We start from the raw sequence: 21,453 nt of genomic DNA, 5'->3' as shown, positions 1-21,453 counted from the left end.
CTAAGTGTTGTTGTGAGTTTCTCTCTGAGACCCAGCTTAGGTACTGCTTCTGCATTTATCCTGTTTTTGTCCAGTGTTTTTCTGTTTGTTGTGCTCCTGCCTCTGTACTCTACCTGTCAGGTAGTCCTTGGTCTTTTCTGCTGTCTCGTTCTTGTTTGCTTGTCCACAGCCCCTCTGTTTCTGTTCTTTTTGCATCCTCGGTCTGTCTTTTGGTTTTTACAGTGTTTTGTCCTGTGTCCTGTCAGGGTTAACTAGGCCCTAAAGGAAGACCACTTCTAGGCAGGGCTGTCCCTTCTCTCCTGTACTAGCTGAGGGCTAGGTATTTCGTCCATAGGTCTCCTCTCTGGACTGTCACATTGCCCTGGTATCTTTGCCTCTGAAGGTCAGTTGCCAACCTCGCTGGATTGGTCCTTCGCCTGCCCTGTAGGTTGACCCAGTAGTTCCACAACCATAGCCTTAACACCAATTCATAATAGAGGGAAGAGTCATGAGGAGGGAGAGGAGAAAGTGGAGAAAGCTGGAAATAAATCTTTAAAAAAAACATTCTACTACAATTCAAAAAAATGTTCAAAGCATTATTATTAATAACTGTTACTAATTACTGTCAGCCATTTTCTCTGCCAAGCCGTTTCAAAAAATTTGAACTGGCTAATTTGTAAGAATGGTTACTTGGAATGCAAATATGGTAGTTCTTTAAGAACTCCAGGACCTTATAAATTCCAGGAACTACTAAAAGCCAAAAATCATAATTCTTTTTCAGCTGCTGAAGATCTAATTCAATTATAACTGTTGACATGGACATCACACTTGTGGAGCCAGCATCACATTTCAGAGAAAGAGTTACCAAATTGTTGAAAGAAAAGTAGTTGTGCCATTCTTGGTCTGTTCTATTTTCCGTATCCTCTGGTTCTTGATCAGTAATTTCACAATCACTGAGAAAATGTTATTTTATCATCTCAGCATTTTATCCATCTCAATTTGTGGAACAGTCTGACACTTTTAAGCTCCCTCTTGGACTCCGCATCAGCAATTTCATAGTAACATAGTATGTAAGGTCGAATGAAGACAATGTCCATCTAGTTCAGCCTGTTTATCCCCCTATGTTGTTGATCCAGAGGAAGGCAAAAAAAACCCAAGAGGCAGGAGCCAATTAGCCCATTTGGGCGAAAATCCCTTCCCGACTCCCTAATTGTTTCATGTTCCTTTTCAGCAGGTGTCTTCATGAGTAGTATAGGAACAGATTGCCTAATTAGTTTGTCTGTTTATTTGCAAGCTCTGTCTTCTCATTGTAAAGACTCTACAGTAATGGCTCACTTACACACAACGATTATCGCTCAAAATTCATTCAAATGGCCGAAAATGAGCGATGGTTTTACTTTAAAGTTGAGTGTTTAACCCTAAGGATTACCACTAGAAATGGATGTGGCGCCTGGGCATTTCAGTTGTTTGTTGTGTCACTGGGTAGCGTTTACATGTAAAGATAAGTGGACCATTGTTTAATAGGAGGGCGTGTGCATTAGTGATGAAAAAAAAACATTGCTATTGTGCAAGTGTGGATTGGCCTCTGAAAGTAGGTGGCTGTGCATTGTTTGTGTGCAAAAACAAAAAGAAGGAGCTCTGTGAATGTGAAAGAATCCCTAGGTGTCGGTTTAGGCGTTCTCTCTGTTGACATTGTGAAAGAATCTCTAGGTGGTAGGTTAGAGTAAATAGTTTTGTGAATTGACATTTGAAGCGTTTCATGAATCTTTAGATGGAAGAAGTAGCGAATCCAGCTGGCGTGCAAAGATAGATCTTCGATGAAGATGCCGTGACCTTTGCATGCGAAGTAAAAGATGGTGAATGTATGTTCGATCCTCTTTGTAGCTGCTGCGGTGCGCGTCATAACAGCCGATGATTTACCAGCCAATGGTGGAGCACTAGGAGGGGATACAAAAATAGTTGCTTTGTTGTCCCAACAGCCAATCACTGAGCCTTTTTGGATGCAAGCAAGTACGCCCCGCCAAACGATAACCCCTCCCCACGAATCGCTGAGCGATTGTCATTTAAACCAAGCAAAAAGCCAAACGATGGCATTTATGCGAACTACAAGTAGGCAATGAACGAATAATAAACAAAAAATGTACGACTGCCCGCGTTTACACGTAACGATTATCGCTCACTTTCGGATGCTTTAACAAATTTTTTACGATAATCGTTGCATGTAAAAGGGCCTTAAGAAGACCGAGCTCACATAGACAGGAAGAGCAGTTCTTATAAGGGCATCATGTGCTTCATTTTGCTGGCTTTTCAGACTCACTGGGCAGGATGTGTATGTGAGTATACCATTATTGGATGTCACAACTGTTTGTATGGTACAGGCATGACTGTGTATCCTCACTTCTTTTCAGTAATGTTTGTTGATATTGGGTAATATTTGAAGCCTTTGTTCAAGTCTAGCAGATTGTTACTTCTATGGCACTTTGCACTTTTTTATAGTAGTCATTTGAGACTCCGGTATTACATAGCACTTAATTGGTTAGTGTCTTCCTGCAGAGACTACTATAAGTCAGGTTGTTCTGGGGCTTGCATACCACGTAATCTTGTGGGGTCATTTTCGAATTGCTTTTAAACGTGTTGTCCTGGCTTTTCAATAAAAGTTTGTTACTACTTTGCATCCATTGGAATGTGCTTTATGCGACTGTGTCGCCATTTCTTTGCATTAGCAATACCCATGTAATGTCTAGATTATGACCAACTTTCGTCAGCTGAGCACTTGAGACAGAAATTGTTTAATTCCTTTATATATTTTTTTGGAGATTTATTATAAGCAAAGTATATGTCTTCCTTAACAGCCTTAACCCTTTAGTGACCGGTCTGATCATGCCATTATTTAATTGTCTCATTCCATAATATTTTATTTTCTCATTAACATAGCCGTCTGTATTGGGGGAACAGTTGTATCTTTTGTGTCCATTCCACCACTTTGGAGCACATATACTGTATTCCTTTAATATTATAGATATTTTGGGGATGAAGAAAACCCCAGAAACTCTGCCATTGGCTCCTGGGTTTTACTTTTATGGTGTTATAAACACAGTAACTTTATTTTCTGGGTCACCCAGATTACAACAATACCAAATGTATATACTTTTTTTTTATGTCTCAACTTTTGCACAGTAAAAATACTTTAAAAAATTGACTTTTCATCATCACATTCCAAGACCCATACCACTGTTATCTTTCTTCCAACAGAGCAGCGTAGGGTATTGTTTTTCCTTTCTTTTTTTGGGGGGGGGGAGCTCTTTTCTATCCAGCTAAATAGATTAGCAGGGATGGAGACCATGTGGACAGAAGTGGTCTCTGTCTCACATACTGAACTTTATGGTGTCACCGGATTCCAATTCCTATGCAATTTTCTGCAAAAGAAAAGAAAAACCCAAGATGAAACTGATGCTTGAGCAAATAACACCATGTGAAAGTAGCTGTATTGTTTCTATTGCAAGGTTTCTGAAGGAGAATCTCTTTTATGGCATCATATGAAGAATTCATACATAATCAGACAGAAAAAAAACATCCATGACAAACTGAGATAGATGAGGGCTCCATAGAAGTCAATGGGTGTATACTACTGCTTTGTACAGAGCCGTTATATGACCAGATACATAAAGCCTTAGAGATAACAATTCATCTTTTCTCTTCTGCACACAGAAAAATGGCTTTGAACAGTTCTGTATAAACTTTGTGAATGAAAAACTGCAGCAGATCTTCATTGAGTTGACTTTAAAGGCTGAGCAGGTAATATAGACAAGGTAGAGATGGTAAAACCGGAACATTGCCTGAATGGAACTTTCCGAGTTCAGAATAAAATTGGCTGTAGAGAGGAAATGGCATAAAACAGACAAACAATTCCTGAGCTGATCTATCCCCGATGCTCCTTGCTAGTGTTTGTTTATTTGGCTGTAGCAATGACATGTATATTCACATGACCATTGCAGCCAATCGTTGGCCTCATGGCGTGCATCACTGAGGTCAGTATTTGGCGGTAGTGGTCATGTGGGTAATCGGGTACATCATTGCTGCAGTCAAATAAGCAGAGGCCGGCAGGGTGCATCAGACAATACTGCCGAGGCTGGGAGGGGTGGATAGGTTATCGGGCAATTGTTCTTTTGTTACATTACATCCTCATAGCCAATTTTCTCCTAAACATAGAAAACCCATTAGTTTTTAATCAGCAAATCACGGTAAAGTGTTAGTGTAATAAAGTATATGTAAACTTATACACTAAAGTGTTTTCATATGTCTATGGAGCTTAGGCTGGGCTTTTATATCAATTATTGCTAGGTTAACCCCTTTTGTCATGGGGTTTCATCTAAAACCACTAAAAACGCAATTCGGAAAAAAAACCAAACACAACCATTGGCTTAAGTAAAAGCGAAGCAAGGCTGGAAACTTTGGTTTCCATCCAACTAGATTTCCATTTATTTCTGGTATTTTTGGAGGATGGAGTAGTGTAGTCAACTTGGCTGTTCTGTCCTCCAAAAATACAGAATAATGAACGGAAATATGGTCAAACAGAGACCTCAGTTAGCAACATTTATTTTGATTAGATAAAAATCAATGGTTTTGTTTGGAGTTCCCTTTAAGTGTCAATTTCAGCAATTCCACACAAAACCACAGGATGGAAAGGGTCAAAGTAGCAATGAATGCCTTGTGAACCTGGTCTTAGAGGGTGTAGAGCAATGGAGAAAGATAATTGGAGCAGACCCTATAGTTTTTATTTAGTAGGGTGCTTCTTTTAAGTATGTTTTTTTGTTTATTTCATTTTTATATAGTTTATTCTCCCCCTCAGAATAGAGGTTCCAGGTCGGAGCATTATCAGTAAGGGAAAAGAGCTCTATGGTAACAGATCAGATGTATAATTTTACTTTTAAGACTGGACACATAAGGCTCTGTTCCCACCTGTGTCCAGGTGTTTTCCTGATCCATTATGGGAGCAGAGAAGGGGAATCCCCTATCCGAATGGATCCACCTTATGATGGAACCCAACAGCTCCTAACAGACGCCATTGACTTTAATGGTGTTCGTTTGGTCTCTGTTCAACTGTCCGGCATTTTACCAGATGAAAAGGACCTTCATGCAGGACTTTTTCTTCCCGGATCGTATGCCGGATCGGTGACGGAGCCTTCGAAGGAAGGTTCCTAACACAGATGTGAACATTGTCTTATTTCCATACAATTCATCTGTAAGGCCAACATTGGCAACTGTAGTCCGCTTTTCGCACTGAATTCATTGACTGTCTGTTTATTACCTAACTATGTATAAGAAGCAGAATGAAAAAACAAAGCATACAAATGTAGAAGACTTCTGTCACATAGGAATATAAGCTTAGACATCCCTTTGGTTGTGGTGTGAATTTGTATTATAGCTAACTAGCATATTAACCCCTTTAGTACTGATCAGTAGACACAGACTATAAACTGAAAATTATATTTTCAGGAAGAATATGTTGCAGAAGGAATAAAATGGTCCCCTATTCAGTACTTTAACAACAAAATTGTGTGTGATCTCATTGAGAACAAGCTGGTGAGTATGCAGATATGTTTAAACTTCCATCTCCGGATCTATATGTAGGTGACAGCTATACGGCGACTTTGGTCATGAGACAGGTTGCATGACCAAAGATTGCAGTGTAGTTAGTGCCACTTAAAAAGGGGCAATAACGTTTCAGAAAAAATGCTCATCTAATAGCCTGTGTGTGTCTCACTGATCTCGTATAGACTTCAAACGTGATTTATAGAGGTAAAAAAAGTAATAATGACAGTATATTACAAGATTGATGAGACAGCCAGGCTAGAATAAGAGCATTACCCTGTTTCCCTGAAAATAAGACCTACCACGAAAAAATAAGCCCTACCCAGATTTTTCAGGATTTCCTGGGAGGCTTGAAATATAAGCCCTACCCTGGAAATAAGCCCCAGCTGCATTACATTAAAAAAGCAATACATTACCTAGCAGATGCAGTCCACGTTCCTCCCGCTGCCCTCGGGAGCTCCAGCGGGCTTCCTGAATTCCTCGGTCACCCACAGAAGATTGCATCCTGGTTACAGGATTCATAAATCCTACCTCCAGGAATCCTGCCTCTAGGAACTGATTGGCTAAGCAGCACTTGAAAACCAATCAATGCAGAGCTCGATGAACCAATGCGATGGCTGTGATTGGTACATACATTGCTGCATTGATTGGTTCTTGACCGTTGCTCAGCCAATCATAGCCATCACGTTGTGGAGGAGGGATTTATGTATTGGCCAATAAATCCTACCTGCACAACGCGATGGCTGGGATTGGTTCTCGAGCGCTGCTCAGCCAACCAATGCAGTACTGGATTGAGAGATTTATGAATCCTGTAACCAGGAAGCGATCTTCTGTGGGCAGACAAGGACTGCAAGAAGCCTGCCGGAGCTCCTGAAGGCAGTGGGGGGGACATGGACTGAGCCTTCTAAGTAAGTATAATAGGAAATCCCCAGAAAATAAGACCTAGTGTCTCTTTTGAGGGAAAAATTAATATAAGACGGAGTCTTATTTTTGGGGAAACACGGTAGTTGTCTGAAAATGTAGTGTTCTTTAATACATATTGTTAGTGGCCATTTCTACTCATTGTCCACTATCTACCTAGAACCCTCCAGGTATAATGAGTGTGCTGGATGATGTGTGTGCCACTATGCATGCCACAAGTGGGGGTGCAGATCAGACCTTACTACAGAAGCTGCAGGCAGCGGTCGGCACTCACGAACATTTCAACAACTGGAATTCTGGCTTTGTTATCCACCACTACGCTGGGAAGGTAAATATTATCCAAACATCAACTGAAGTCAAAGGAAGAAGAATGGCCCGTATCTAATTCAAATTCAGATGATCACCTTCTGTGACTGTGCGGTCATTCAGGCAATCATGTAGCAAAATAGTACAAACAAACTGAACAGTTATGGGTGACATTCCTATTACTCCTTGCAAGCTGAAATATCCTTAATGTTTTCCTCAGGTCTCATATGATGTTGAGGGATTCTGCGAGAGGAATCGAGATGTTCTTTTCATAGATCTCATCGAGCTGATGCAGAGCAGCGAGTTGTAAGTAATGTACTAACTTCTTGGAGAAATTATTTTTGTATACAAATCAATAGATTTAGTGATTAACTTAAATTTACAAATTATTCTTAAGAAATCTAAGGGGAAATATGCAGTCTACAACATAGGGACATGCCTGAGGACGTGGTGATGTCAAAATCCATAGAGGAGTTTAAGAGGGGACTAGATGTCTTTCTGGAACGCTATGATATTACAGGATATAGACATTAGGTGAGCAGCAGAGTTGATGATCTCAAATGTTGATCCAGGGATTACTCTGGCTGTTATGAAGTCAGGAAGGAATTTTTTCCTCAAAATGAGCTAAATTGGCTCGTTGGTCTTCTTTTGCCTTCCTCTGGATCAACAGGGGGGGTGAAACAGGCTGAACTAGATGGACAGTGTTTACTTTCCATAGAGGTCCATTGGTTAGACGGAGGTTAAGAGTGTCATTTTGGCTCTTTCATCATCACAAGTATCCATTAAACATACACGTCAATGAGCTTTTCTATAGCTTTTGATGAGGTGAAACAGATGCTTTTATAGTCTATAGTTGTGACAAATGGCCAAGAGTGGCATCACTCACCCGTGAGCTATAATGGCATTCATTCTACAGGCGTTTCATGAAAAGCTTTGGAAACGTTCATGTTGTATGTGTTAAACCAATAACATTATAGCCTATGGGTGACGGATGCATTTAACACCTTCCCAACATTCCACATATACGGATGGCAAAGGTTGAAAGAAAAAGCCTGTTGCGGACTCGGGAGCGGAGGCCACACCTTATGCTTTGGTTGTCGGCTGTGTTACAGCCATTTAACCCCTTAGATGGAGCGGTCAATGCTGATTGTGGGGCAGAATAGTTGTCATGGCAGATGCCTAATGAAGACCTCCAGGCCTGCCATAGCAATATACCTATATTAGACACGGTGTAATAGGATGAGAGCTGAGGCAGAGTACACTGCAATATAGCAGTATGGCAGAATATTGTACAGGAAATCAATAAATCACATATTCAAGCCTCCTTAGTGGACTAAAACAAAATGTAAAAAAGAAAATGGCAATATTTAACTATTCCAATTATATATAAAATCTAAACAAGAAACACATTGATTATAATTGGTATCACTGTAACCCCAAATGTCTGTAGTCATAAAATATAATGTTAGGTACATAAAAAAACAACAAAACAACGCAATGCCAGAATTACAGGGTTTTTTGGTCCCCTCGCCACTCCTCCCCCCACCCTCCACAAAAAGCAAGCATAATTGATCAAAAAGTCATATGTATCCCAAAATTGTATCAATAAAATCCATAGCCCACTCTGAAAAAAGCAAAACCCTCACGCAGCTCCATCTATAGGCAAATGTGGAGCTCTGCATTTGCTGACATATAGCAAATTTATTTAAAAAGAAGAAAGGGTTTTTTATTTTTTAAAAGTAGGAAAATATAACCAAACAATATTAATTGGGTATTGTCGTAATCACACTGACCAGAAGAATAAAGTCAATATGTAATTTTTACTGCTCAATGCCATGCAAACAAAACCTGAAAAACTGGCAGAAATGCATTTTTCTATTCCACTCAACTTACATTTTTTGGAAGGTGAGATGAAAAAATTCAACAAAAAAAAGAAAAATGGCTGCAATGAGAAGGGATAAACGTATGCAATTTAGAGATGAGCGAACGTGCTCGTTTAGAGTAACTGCCTACTCGGGCGAAAAGATTTGGGGGGTGCCGGGGGTGAGCGGGGGTTTGCGGTGGGGAGTGGGGGGGGAGAGAAGGCTCCCCCCTGCTACCCCCTGCTCCACCCCGGCGCCCCGCGAATCTTTTCGCCCAAGTAGGCAGTTACTCGAAAAAAGCGATGCTCGATCAATTGTCCTAAACGAGCACGCTCACTCATCTCTAATACAATTGCTTTTCCCAGCCATTTATGTGTAAGTATGTACAGTGCAATGCTACATTCGTACCTGCGCTGGAGCCTCGGAGGTTCCTTCACAGATGCGGCACAAAATGCCAGAGGAAAAATTCCTGCATGCAAGACCTTTTCATCCAGTAAAATGCTGGTCAGCTGAATGGAAACTGGACGGACCCCATTATAGTCAATGGGGTCTGTTTGGCGCTTCAATTCCGTCATAAGACTGATCCATATGGCCAGGAAATTCCCCTTTCCTGCTTCCAAACCGCAGCAGGAAAACAGAACCCTTGATGCAGATGTAAAGGCAGCCAAATCTCTTTGAGACAACCACCCAAAAATGTGATGATCTACTGGGGCAATGTATCCAGAATCAGAAAAAAGTCCCCCGTGCTCCTCCAAGTAGGCATCAAGGTGGCAACCAAGTATCCAACTTAGATTCTTTTATTATATCATACACAAAAGGCAAGAACCAGGAACATTTGGTACTTGCCTTTTGTGTATGGTATAATAAAAGAATCTAAATTAGATACTTAGTTGCCACCATGATGCCTACTTGGAAAAGCGCGAGGGACTTTTTTCTGATTTTGGATACATTGGTTCTGTTTGCCGCTTGATTGTAAAGTGGGCAAGACCCAAGCCAGCTCTCCTAGGACCACAGGATAAAGACAGGTGCCAGAGGGCCAGCACGAATTGACAAGTTTACCAGGACATCGAGGTGCTAGTGGAGTGCTCCTACCTGGAGCCTCCGCTAGGCACCGGGTAAGTCCCTTTCTTCTTCTCCCATTGCATGTGTTTTTTGCCCCAAGTGAGGTTTAAACGTAACCTGGTATTACGGAGCGCTGTTTATAGCATTTGTATTATTGTATGATCTACTGGGGGTCCACTAAGAAAACACCTGGATTGAAAAATCTGACAACTTTTGCCAGACAGGTGCGTGTTCCACATTAATAGCGACGTCTGGCAATGTGAAATCATGAGTTTATCTTTTTAGGGTCAGCGACGTGTGTTTTAGGCTGCCTGCACACGCATGGATTTAAATTATGGAATGTGCTGATTGGCGTATGTACCGTGGGTTCGCAGCAAAAATCGTCCTTAGCATGCAATGGGAAATAATTTCTTCCTGCACACTCGCGGAAACAAATAGCAATTTCCACATGCTCTAATTTGTGCGGTGTCCACACGGACGGCTTCCATTGAGGTCAAAGGAAGCCGTCCGACCCGTGGCCAATCTGCAATTGACATTGCAGATAGATGACGGGTACCTTCGCCATGGCCTAGCAACGAAGTGGGAAAAAGAAATATTTTTAAAAAATCTGTGCCGCTGCCGCCGCTATCCGTAATACAGTTGAAGAACAGAAAGGACAGAAACACGCAGACGCTGGCAACTGTCAGGGTTGGAATCTTCTGTCGGGCTCCCGCATGCAGAATCCAACCCGTTCGCGTGCAGTCGGCCATAAAAATGTTGTATTATGTACATTTCTATATAAACTGAACCATAAAAGCACTATATGCGGACGGAGCTTTTGATATAAGACTACTTTGAGGAGTGCTTACACATGTTAATGTTTCTTTCTTCCTGTCCAGCCAGTTCATACAGAGTCTTTTCCCAGAGAAAATGGATTCGGATAAGAAAAGTAGACCAACTACAGCCGTCTCAAAAATCAAGGTAATATTTATCAAAACCTAGCAAATTCTTAGGGCCCTTTCACACGGGCGGAATGTATCCCAGTGGAGACACTGGAAATTGTATTTCTGCCGGGCTAACTAAGAAATTGCCAGCTGATTTAACCCATTTTGAAGCCGCATCAAAATTTGCATGAAGCAGTGCAGATGTTAGTGTGGAATGTACCGCGACTCCGCAGTGCGGAATGCAGAAAGGCCCGGCTTTATTATAGGTCCCTAAAAACAGAACCTTTCAGCTTGAACATGCTGCCCAAACTGCAGGCATGCTATCCAGCAGGAGTTACTGAGCAGATTGATATAAATTGTTTTGTGGGAAAAGCATAGTAGAACCTGTAAAATCTGCTCATTTATATCTCTGCTCATTGGAGCTTAGGGTTGGCGGACCTATCAATGGCCATTCCTCTACGCACAGTCATAGACAGACATCTGTAGGCTTGCCCACTGGACCTCACAGGTAAAAAGGGGAATAGTTTAGGGGGTAAGTCCTCACAGTGTGTGCTTCCAGTTTCCAGTGAGATTTGAGGGGAACCAATCCTACTGGTAGGTGTACCCCATGTGCTGACCTTTATTAACCCAAGACCGTCCCCAGCCTATCTACATTAACTCTGCTAGACCGGTGTTTTTTCTAAGTAGGTGACTGCCTAAATTAGTTTTACTAATTAAGGTTTGGCAAAGTTTAAATTATCCTGCAAGCACTAACTTTGGCTCACAGGGTACCCTAACTTATTTCTATCAGTGTCTGGGAAATTCTGCGTACAGCACCAATCAGGCCCACCCCAATGCCCCGCTGCCGGCGGTAAAGAAGAGACACCACACACGGAGGTCTGGTATAGTTCCTCACACGGGGACATAACTGCGCACTTTATTACAGATTACATGGGATCTTATACCCTTTGGTCTCATCATTAGGAATGGTTAATGGTCTCATTGGCTCAAATTCACCGCATAACCATATATGTTAAGTCCGGATTTCCGGCTGAGGCACTGATGATTATATACGTAGTTGAACAGTCGTTATCTTGATACGGCGCTTCTGGGAAAACAGCCAAGCATACGGCCTTCGTGTTCGGTTCTGTATCATCTCTGAATTTCTGGACACATCTCTCTCAGCCTTGCAAACTTTTGGAATATCTGATGTAAGGCGACATATAAGTTTTTCTCATTTTAACTTTGAATAGAACTTGCATACAGGTATAAAAGCATAAAAAACATATGGCAATATATACATATACCCTCACATCAGGACAAAATCACATTGCAGATTCCCATTCATGCCCTCAAAATTAATTCAGATGCAAAGCACAACATTAATTCAAAGCCAAGATTCCCATACTAATTCAGACCCCAGACTAAGACCCCAGCCAAATTAACGCGACCCACTGGTCCCAAAAAAACTAACATGGCCACACCACTTCTCTGACTACGTGATGCACACTCTCCATTGGTAGTGAATCTGTAGTCTAAGACATCACACACTACTCTACTCACATGATCAGTTCTGGACAATTGGAGGAGCCTTAGACTACTGATGCATTAGGTAGTCAGAGAAATAGCCATCTTTGTTTGTTTAAGACTGGAGGGATACTTTAACCCCTTAACGACCAGCCCATAGTGTTTTTACGTCCTCCCGAAGTGGGCTTTATTCTCTGAGGACGTAAAAACATGTGTCCTGCAGAGAATAAAGCCCCTCGGGCTCTGGACGTGACATCTCCATGCTGTCGGTGTCCGCAGGTAGCTGACAGCATGGAGCTGTCATCCCGGGCTGTTCGGACCCCCCCCCCCCCCGGCATTGCGATCGGCGCTATGCAATGGATAGCGCCGATCGCAAAAAAGTAAATAAAAGTGCCCAAAAAGTTACAGATTCAGCTGCTCTGATGGATCTGATCCATCAGAGCAGCTGAAATTACTCACCGAGGTCCGCGGCACGGCTCCCCACTGTCCCGATGCTTCGGGTCCTGTAGCCGTCCTTCTGCGCATGCGCGCCAGGCGGCATTACGTCAGCCGCATGCGCAGAAGGCCCGGCGGCGCAGGAAATTTAAAATCTCCTGGCTCCTGGCTCCTGTAGGTAGCCGGGAGGCAGGAGATGTCAGCGGGGACCGCGGTGAGCGTTAACGGCGATCGCGGAAAAGTGCATAAAAGTGTAAAAAAAGAAAAGTTTCACTTCCCCTCATGGATCGTATCCATGAGGGGAGGTGAAAATACTCACCTCAGGTCCGCCGATGTCCTCTGGCCGGTGTCGGGACCCCCCGCTGGCTTCTGCGATGTGCCGATGTGCGCATGCGCAGAAGCCGGCGAGCCAGGCAAATTCAAAATCTCCCTGCACCCGGCTGTCACAGATAGCCGAGTGCAGGGAGATATGACTGGGGACTGCTGTATGCGGTTTCCAGTCATATGATCACCGTTATCCATCAGATAACGGTGATCATATAAAGTTAAAAAGTAAAAAAAAAAAAAAAGTTAAAAGTTTAAAAAGTTAAAGTTTCATCTCCCCTTACGGATCGTATCCGTAAGGGGGGATGAAATTATGTACCCAAGGTCCCGGATTTGTTCCCTGGTGGGATGTTGATCCGCGGAGCTTACCCCAGCTTCTGCGCATGCGCCCGTCAGCATGATGGCGGACGCATGCGCAAAAGTGAAAGATTGCCCAAGAAATTTAAAATCTCCCTGCTGCTGGCTACCAAAGGTAGCCAAGAGCCTGGAGATGTCACGGGGAGCCGCGGTATGCGGTTACTGGTCACGTGATCGCCGTTATCCAATGCATAATGGCGATCACGTAAAAGTTCTTTAAAAAGTGGCAGTTTCATCTCCCCTCACCGATGTGATCGGTGAGGTGAGATGAAACATCTTCTCGGAGGCTTCCGCATTTTAATCCAGATGCGATTATCCTCCATGGATCCTGCCAGCTTCTGGGTATGCGCCCGCCGGCAAAATGCCGGACACATTCGCAGAAGCCGGGGAGCCCAGGAAATTTTAAATCTCCTTGCTCCCAGTGACCAACGGTCGCTGAGTGCTTGGAGCAGTGACCGGAGGCCTCGTTGAGCGGTCCCCGGTCACGTGATAAAGTAGCGAACTAACATTAGGCCGGTCACACATGACCGGAGAGGAATTACGGGTTCTGCATGCGCTTGATCAGCGGTAATCCACGGATCAATCGCATGCATTGGATTACACAATTCCCCCCAATTAGCGGGTCAGAATTACGTAATCCACTCGCAGAAACATAACACGGCATGCTATATTTTACCGCGGATATCCGCGACCTAGAGCCCATTGTGCTCTATGACCGCGGATATACCCGCAGCCCATATACAAACACATTGTGTACGGGCTGCGGGTACCCGGGTCATCTCTAAGCGACGGCACGGGAAATATAAACAAAAAACTGCCTGTGTGAGTAGGCAGTTATGCGCAGTACATTACACGGCCGTATGCAGGGTCACAGCCGGGCTCACAGCTGGAATCCACTGCGTGCCTCCGCAAGCAGATTCGACATACGGCTGCGTGAGCCCGGCGTTATTTAGACCGCTACCTGTAATCCGTAATTTACAAGAAGCCCCTGGAACGTTCGCCTTCCTGCAGTTCCAGGAGCAGCTTGTTGTGCGCCTTGTCTGTGAGACCGCCGCACCGCAGCAAAATTACAAAGCCTCACAGAGCTCCACTTTTTACACCCCATCCCCGCTGCTGAGGTTACGAAATACCCCCCAAAATACATGAGAGGAGGGGGGGGATACCCGGTTTTCTTGCCCCATGTGCCCATCCCAAGCAGCCTCCGTAATTACCCCTGTCTTCGGACATAAAACGCAGTTTATATTATTACCTTTATCTAATATTTAGGGAATGCAAAAAAATGGGGATGGCGGGGGGTGGGGGGAGGGGGGAGGGATTATTTTTAGGAAGTCAATTTTTTTTCTGTATAAGAGGGCAATGGGGCTTGGAATTTATTCAGTTCTGCCCAGAAATCCAGCGGGCATTTCCTCCATTATAGGCCTAGCCATGTGTCCTGTAAGTAGATTAGGGCCACAATGGGTATGTTTCTGAACACGGGACAAATGGGGGTATCCATTTTGGGGTGAAAGTCTTCATTCCTATGTGTGCTGTAAAAAAAAAACAGTTTTTAAATTGACAAAATTGCCAAACAAATGAAAATCGTAATTTTTTCCTTTTGCTTTGCTTAGATTCATTCAAATACTTTGGGGTCAAAATATGTAGTACATCCCTAGATGAATTTGTTAAGGGGTCTAGTTTTCAAAATGGGGTCATTTGTGGGGGTTCTCTATCGTTTTGGCCGCTCAATGGCTCTATAAGTGGGCAATGGGGCCTGGAATTTATTCCGTTGTACCCTGAAATCCAATGGGTGCTCCTTCCATTATAGGCTTAGCCATGTGTCCTTTAAGTAGATTAGGGCCACAATGGGTATGTTTCTGAACACGGGACAAACGGGGGTATCCATTTTGGGGTGAACATCTTCATTCCTATGTACACTGAACAAAAAAACAGTTTTTAAATTGACACAATTGCCAAAAAAATGAAAATCATAATTTTTTCCTTCTGCTTGGCTTAGATTCATTCAAAAACTGTGAAGCCAAAAAAGTCATCATACCCCTAGATAAATTCGTTAGGGGGTCTACTTTTCAAAATGGGGTCACTTGTGGGGATTCTCCATCGTTTTGGTCACTCAATGGCTCTACAAGTGGGCAATGGGGACTAAATCTCCTTCAAGCAAAATTTCTGTTCCGAAAGCCACCGGTTGCTCCTTTCATTTTGGGCCCCATTGTGCATATAGACGTAATACTAGGGCCACAATGGGTATGTTTCTGAGCACGGGACAAACAGGGGTATCCATTCTGGGGTGCAAGTCTGCATTCATATATGTGCGGTACAAAAAAAACTGCTTTTGAAATGACAGAATTACCAAAAAAATGAAAATCGTATTTTTTTTCCTTCGGCTTGGCTTAGATTCATTCAAAAACTGTGAAGTCAAAAAAGTCATCGTACCCCTAGATAAATTCGATAAGGGGTCTACTTTTCAAAATGGGGTCACTTGTGAGCGTTCTCCATCGTTTTGGTCACTCAAGGGCTCTACAAGTGGGCAATGGGGACTAAATCTCCTTCAAGCAAAATTTCTGTTCCGAAAGCCACCGGTTGCTCCTTTCATTTTGGGCCCCATTGTGCATCCAGACATACGATTAGGGCCACAATGGGTATGTTTCTGAGCATGGGAGAAACAGGGGTATCCATTTTGTTGTGCAAGTCTTCATTCATATATGTGCTGTACAAAAAAACTGCTTTTAAAATGACAGAATTACCAAAAAAATGAAAATCGTAATTTTTTTCCTTCGGCTTGGCTTAAATTCATTCAAAAACTATGAAGTCAAAAAAATCATTGTACCCCTAGATAAATTCGTTAAGGGGTCTACTTTTCAAAATGGGGTCACTTGTGGGCGTTCTCCATCGTTTTAGTCACTCAATGGCTCTACAAGTGTGCAATAGGGCCTAAATCTCCTTCAAGCAAAATTTCTGTTCCGAAAGCCACCGGTTGCTACTTTCATTTTGGGCCCCATTGTGCATCCAGACGTAAGATTAGGGCCACAATGGGTATGTTTCTGAGCACGGGACAAACAGGGGTATCCATTCTGGGGTGCAAATCCTAATTTTAAAGTGTACTATAGAAAAAAGTCCTGTCTTTAAAATGACATATTTGCAAAAATATGACATTTTAGTTTTTCTCTTCTAAATTGCATTGACTCCTGAAAAAAAACTGTGGGGTTAAAATACTCATGACACCCCTCAGTGAATACGTTAAAGGGTGTAGTTTTTAAAATGGGGTCACTTGTGGGGGTATCTATCATTTTGACTCCTATGAGCCTTTCCAATCTTGGATTGGTGTAGGAAAACAAAGTGTTCCTCAAAATGCTGAAAAGTAATGTTACATTTGTACGTCTCCTAAATGGTTAAAAAAAACAAAAGTTTTTCCAATGTGCGCCCAAAATAAAGTAAACGGATGGAAACATAAATCTTAGCAAAAATTTCTATATTATGTTTGCACATATTTGAGATATTGCAGTTGGAAATGTGAAAAAAATGACGATTTTTTCAGAATTTTCCCAATTTTGGCGCTTTTAATAAATAAACACAAATTCTATGAGTCTTTTTTTTCCGCCTAAATGAAGTACAACATGTGGCGAAAAAACAATGTCAGAATCGCTTGGATATGCAAAACCTTTCTGGTGTTTTTCCATGCTAAAGTGACACGTGTCAGATTTGCAAAATTTGGCCTGGTCATTAAGGCGCAAACAGGCTTGGTCACTAAGGGGTTAAATTAGACCCCAAACTCAGAATCCCATCATTTTTTCCTACTAGAAATCTGTTGATTTGCATTGGCATCAGCATGATCTTTCAGAAATAGAATAGAAATATCCATTATGTTGGAAGTGGTATGACCATTGCTGAGGACCGACAGTATAGCTTTAACAAACACATGCATCTGTGCATCGAATGAAGCTTTGAGTTCCAGCTTGCTGACAGACCTCTCCCAACTTAACCCCCTAATGGTCTCATTAAATTTGGAAAACCCCTGTAGTGGCTCAGGACATATATTCTTGGCCCCTTCATAAATGTCATGCATGTAATGTCTTGTGTAGATGCTCTGTGCAGAAACTGTCTTGTCATTTGTTATGTGTATCACAAAGCTGCAGTGGATGAAGAGTTAATGTCTGTGAATATATCCAACTCATGTCATGTGGTATGTTTGGAGTATATAAATATGAGTGATTTGGGTGTGGTAGTTAGTTAATTAGTCTATCAGTTAGAGATAGTTGGAGATTCACAGATTCAGAGTCTATCACATAGTGAGAGTGCCAGCCACATAGCGGTACCTTCAACCCTCAGGTGGTGAAGAGAATGGAAGAGGAAGAAAGGTATCTTTAGGACATCAATGGGAAGAGCCAGTAGCGAGTGAGGAGAGACTGTGAGAGAGTGAGTACAAAGATGAGCCCAGACCACCGTGCACAGGTACTGTGTGTAGAGATTATCTGTTGAGCGTCAGCCCCTTCTTTTTCTAGGAGTGGTCCCGGACAGATAACTAGGACTGGCAGGCCAATGTCATCCCGACTATACCCCTTCCAGGAGTGGTTCTGTACAAGTCCTACAGATTGTAGGACCAGCATTATCCTGAGTTCCTCCCAGACCGTCTTTCTCTGTATTGCCTGCTTTGGTGTATCATTGTAACTTGTGTAGTTTTCCAGTTACATAATGCTTTCCCAGGCCCTGACTGTTGCCAGGGACTGAAGTACTAAAAAGTTAACAGTGTGTGGACTCTTCTTATTACCGCCAATGTCCTGTACCGTGGGAAAGGAACAGTGGAGTCACCTGTGACAATGTAAAAATCTCATTAAATGTTTATTGGCCATCCCTATCCTAGGGGTGTCCGGAAGCGGCCTATTGGCACTTGGGCTCAGGTAACATGTAGCCTTCCAGGAACGAGATTGTTGAATGCCGCCGTGACCTGTGACAGTTTTACCCTCCCAGCTCTTCAATGTTGGCCTTGTGTCCCTAGTGGACCCTCCTAGAAATGTGACCTTTTTTTTGTAGATTTTGAATTTATGTCTCATGGAAATATAGCTGGTCCATAACTTGGTTGCCTTAAATGCATTTTTAACCCCTTAGCAAAAGAACTAATTTTAGCTTTAAAGGGGTTTCTGTACCCCTACCTCAGCGTACCTTATGAGCCCACTGAAGTGAAAAAAATCTGTTATTCTTGGCTCCTGTGATTCCAGAAAAGCCCCTGTTATTTTTTCCTGGCTCCTGGTACTTTTGAAGCAGCCACACCAAGAATTCCTCCGCATATCCAGTTGAGCAGAGAGGGAAGCAAGACTGAGCATGTGTGATTATCACTGTAGATTTAGGGCTGGCTTACACGGGCGTAAGCATATTTCAATTGCACAAATATGCTGCTTGTTTGGATTATGGGTGTATTCTGCAGAGGAACCCCTGTGAAGTAAGTGCTTCACATACAATATTGTGTTTACAACCTGGTGCACTGGAATTTTTAAGGCTTGACGTATGCTCTAACATTTGTTTCCTTTCCGACTATATGCCTATATGCTTGGACCCCCATTTATGCTCTCCACTGTTGGATGTCCTGAGGACCAGTTTTTGTAAACCCACATTTCCGCCTACCAGGATTGTGGACGTACCGGAGCTTCCTTAACATAGGGGGACCCTGGTACGTCATGGTGAGTGAACATGTGTATTTCTCTCACCTACATCCTGAATTACTCACATAAATAGCTATCTCTTACCCCTACCCTTTCTCTGGAGCGCTGCTTTGCTGATTGGTATTGTCTCTGTTTGTTCAGTGGAACAGTGTCCTGTTCCTGCATGTCTGTGCAGGTTGCCAGACGTGTGGTGTGAACAGTCCTGTTCAGGGTGCATGGTGTTTGGTGTTGTATGCAAATCCCTGTTGTGTTGGGGTGATCTGTGTTCAGTCCTGCTGTGTTTCATTTCATAGAATCCTAGAATGTCAGAGTTGGAAGGGACCTCCAGGGTCATCTGGTCCAACCCCCTGCTCAGTGCAGGATTCACTAAATCATCCCAGACATTTGTCATCTGGGTCTAGGTAGGTCCCTAGGTTTCAGTGCGGGGCTGTCCCTGTTGGGATGGTCTTCTCTGCATGAAGGCAGGTTTCATGTGGAAGTTGTCTCATTAGAGTGGGGACTCGCAAAATAACGAGGACCCTTGAAGTGGGCTTGCGGCCTTAAGTATCTTGGGCAAAATACGAATTAATACCTTGTACATTTTATAGCAATGCCATCTGGCTATGTGTGAAGGTATGTAGGTGAGTGTTTTTGAGCATTTGTCAGTTGTTTGTTTGTCTGTCTGCGAGTATTGTGTCCAGTTCGCAATTCTTCAGATCATGTATCAGTTAAACGTAACACTTTTACATAAATACCTTCACATCTTCAGGTATGATTTTAGTACACAATATATACATACTTATATTGGTAACCCCCAACGAAAGTACAAGATTGGCTGGGGATTTCAATATCCGAAAGTTACCTTTTCTCAGCAGATATTTATTGTAGTTTGTAGTCAGATTCTGAGATCCAGCACCCCAAGTGTCCTGTGCAAAGGTGAAATTCCACTTTTAATTATGTAATGCGTGACTATACCTTTTTGTGGCTAGTACAATATTATATGAACCAATGCTTTTTTCTAGAAACAAGCAAATGACCTTGTAAACACTCTGATGAAGTGCACGCCTCATTATATTCGATGTATCAAACCAAATGAGACTAAAAGGCCTAAAGACTGGGAAGAGAGCAGGTCAGAAAATAGTTCTTAGGAATTAGAAAATATGGAACTTGCATGAACAGCATTTCAGTGTTCTAATACTTTGTGCGTTCCAGAGTCAAACATCAAGTGGAATATCTGGGTCTTAAAGAAAATATTCGTGTACGCCGTGCTGGCTTTGCTTATCGGAGGGTTTTTAACAAATTTCTACAAAGGTAAAAAACTAATAAGAATCAAGTATTCAGGAACATAACAGTGTGACGGTGATCCTCAAAAAACCTGGTATAAGATTAACCCATCTACTTTGTCTTCAGGTATGCCATACTGACACCTGAAACATGGCCTAGATGGAGAGGAGATGAGCGACAAGGAGTACAACATCTCCTAAGATCTGTCAATATGGATGCTGATCAGTACCAAATGGGGAAAACCAAAGTGTTTGTAAAGAATCCAGAATCGGTATGCTTTAAGAGTACTTTCTCCTATATCACGTCTTCTGCAGGTTGGAGTATAACAATAAAAGTAAACCCGTATTGGTTTATTGTTATACTCCATACTGCTTTTCTACAACAAGCTTCTGGTTATCCAGTTAAGCTTGACTAAACCCAGGACGTCTCTCCATTACCAATGGATTTTGGATTGGCAAATAAACTTCTACAGGCTGATGTGGACATCGGGTGCTGGAGGGTTTTTCCTGATACAGGGTTAACCCTTCAGGCACCAGGTGAGGAACATTCACCTGCTATTTTCTTCATTAGAAGACTTGTTTACTATTGAGGATATAAGGCGCATTCTGACTTATCCTATTTGTCTTCTGCAGGTTATATCACATCTGTACTGTAGGTTATATCTGTAACACACTTATAGTGCTTCCTACATTTCTCCATATTTGATTGTCCAGCATAAAAGCTATGTGCTCCAATTACTACATATCAATTACTTGCACCATGCCTCACTGCAGAAACAAACATTAGACCAAGCAATAATTTACTTGTCTTCAGACAAAATTATTTTTAGTTGGGTTCCAATCTTTCTATTATGATGACATTAAGGCTACCTTCAGACAGTTTTTGGCTACAGAGAAGTCTACAGATAATGCTTGGCAAAAAAATGCCAACCCTAGAGTATTCTGCTTTTCTGAAGAAACACCATGAGCCCATAAAAGTGAGAGAAAATCCACTTCTGCCTTTGGCTCAAAGAAGAGAAAACTTTCTTAAAAACATGCCACAAAAACGGTTACAAAAACCTGCGTGTGAAGCCATCCTTAGGCCAGTGTCAGATGAGCAAATCATAAGACAAATGTAATACAGATTCATTATATGGACGTGTTACAGATGACATTACAAGCATATGTCATCAGTATTTGCCTCCGTATTTACTGTCATCTGTTTTATTTTCTACTGTGCAAATGCTGATCTGTATTTGGCAAATAGAATACCAATACGGAGACAAAAATGGACAAA

At 42.4% G+C, this 21,453-nt stretch overlaps 1 protein-coding gene across 1 annotated transcript in view; it reads left to right on the top strand.

Moving 5' to 3' along the window:
• Positions 1-21,453, top strand: part of MYO1F (myosin IF) — a 134,163-nt gene that overhangs the window by 76,659 nt on the left and 36,051 nt on the right. The window contains exons 12-19 of the mRNA XM_066574187.1: positions 3,688-3,774; positions 5,476-5,562; positions 6,653-6,820; positions 7,019-7,104; positions 10,601-10,682; positions 19,917-20,023; positions 20,107-20,205; positions 20,305-20,449. Of these exons, the coding sequence (XP_066430284.1) occupies positions 3,688-3,774; positions 5,476-5,562; positions 6,653-6,820; positions 7,019-7,104; positions 10,601-10,682; positions 19,917-20,023; positions 20,107-20,205; positions 20,305-20,449 (861 nt within the window). The remainder of the gene's footprint in view (positions 1-3,687; positions 3,775-5,475; positions 5,563-6,652; positions 6,821-7,018; positions 7,105-10,600; positions 10,683-19,916; positions 20,024-20,106; positions 20,206-20,304; positions 20,450-21,453) is intronic.

Source organism: Eleutherodactylus coqui, chromosome 7 (genome assembly GCF_035609145.1).
Source record: "Eleutherodactylus coqui strain aEleCoq1 chromosome 7, aEleCoq1.hap1, whole genome shotgun sequence".
In the NCBI taxonomy this organism is placed as follows: Eukaryota; Metazoa; Chordata; class Amphibia; order Anura; family Eleutherodactylidae; genus Eleutherodactylus; species Eleutherodactylus coqui.
This window is presented reverse-complemented; position numbering and strand designations above follow the sequence as displayed.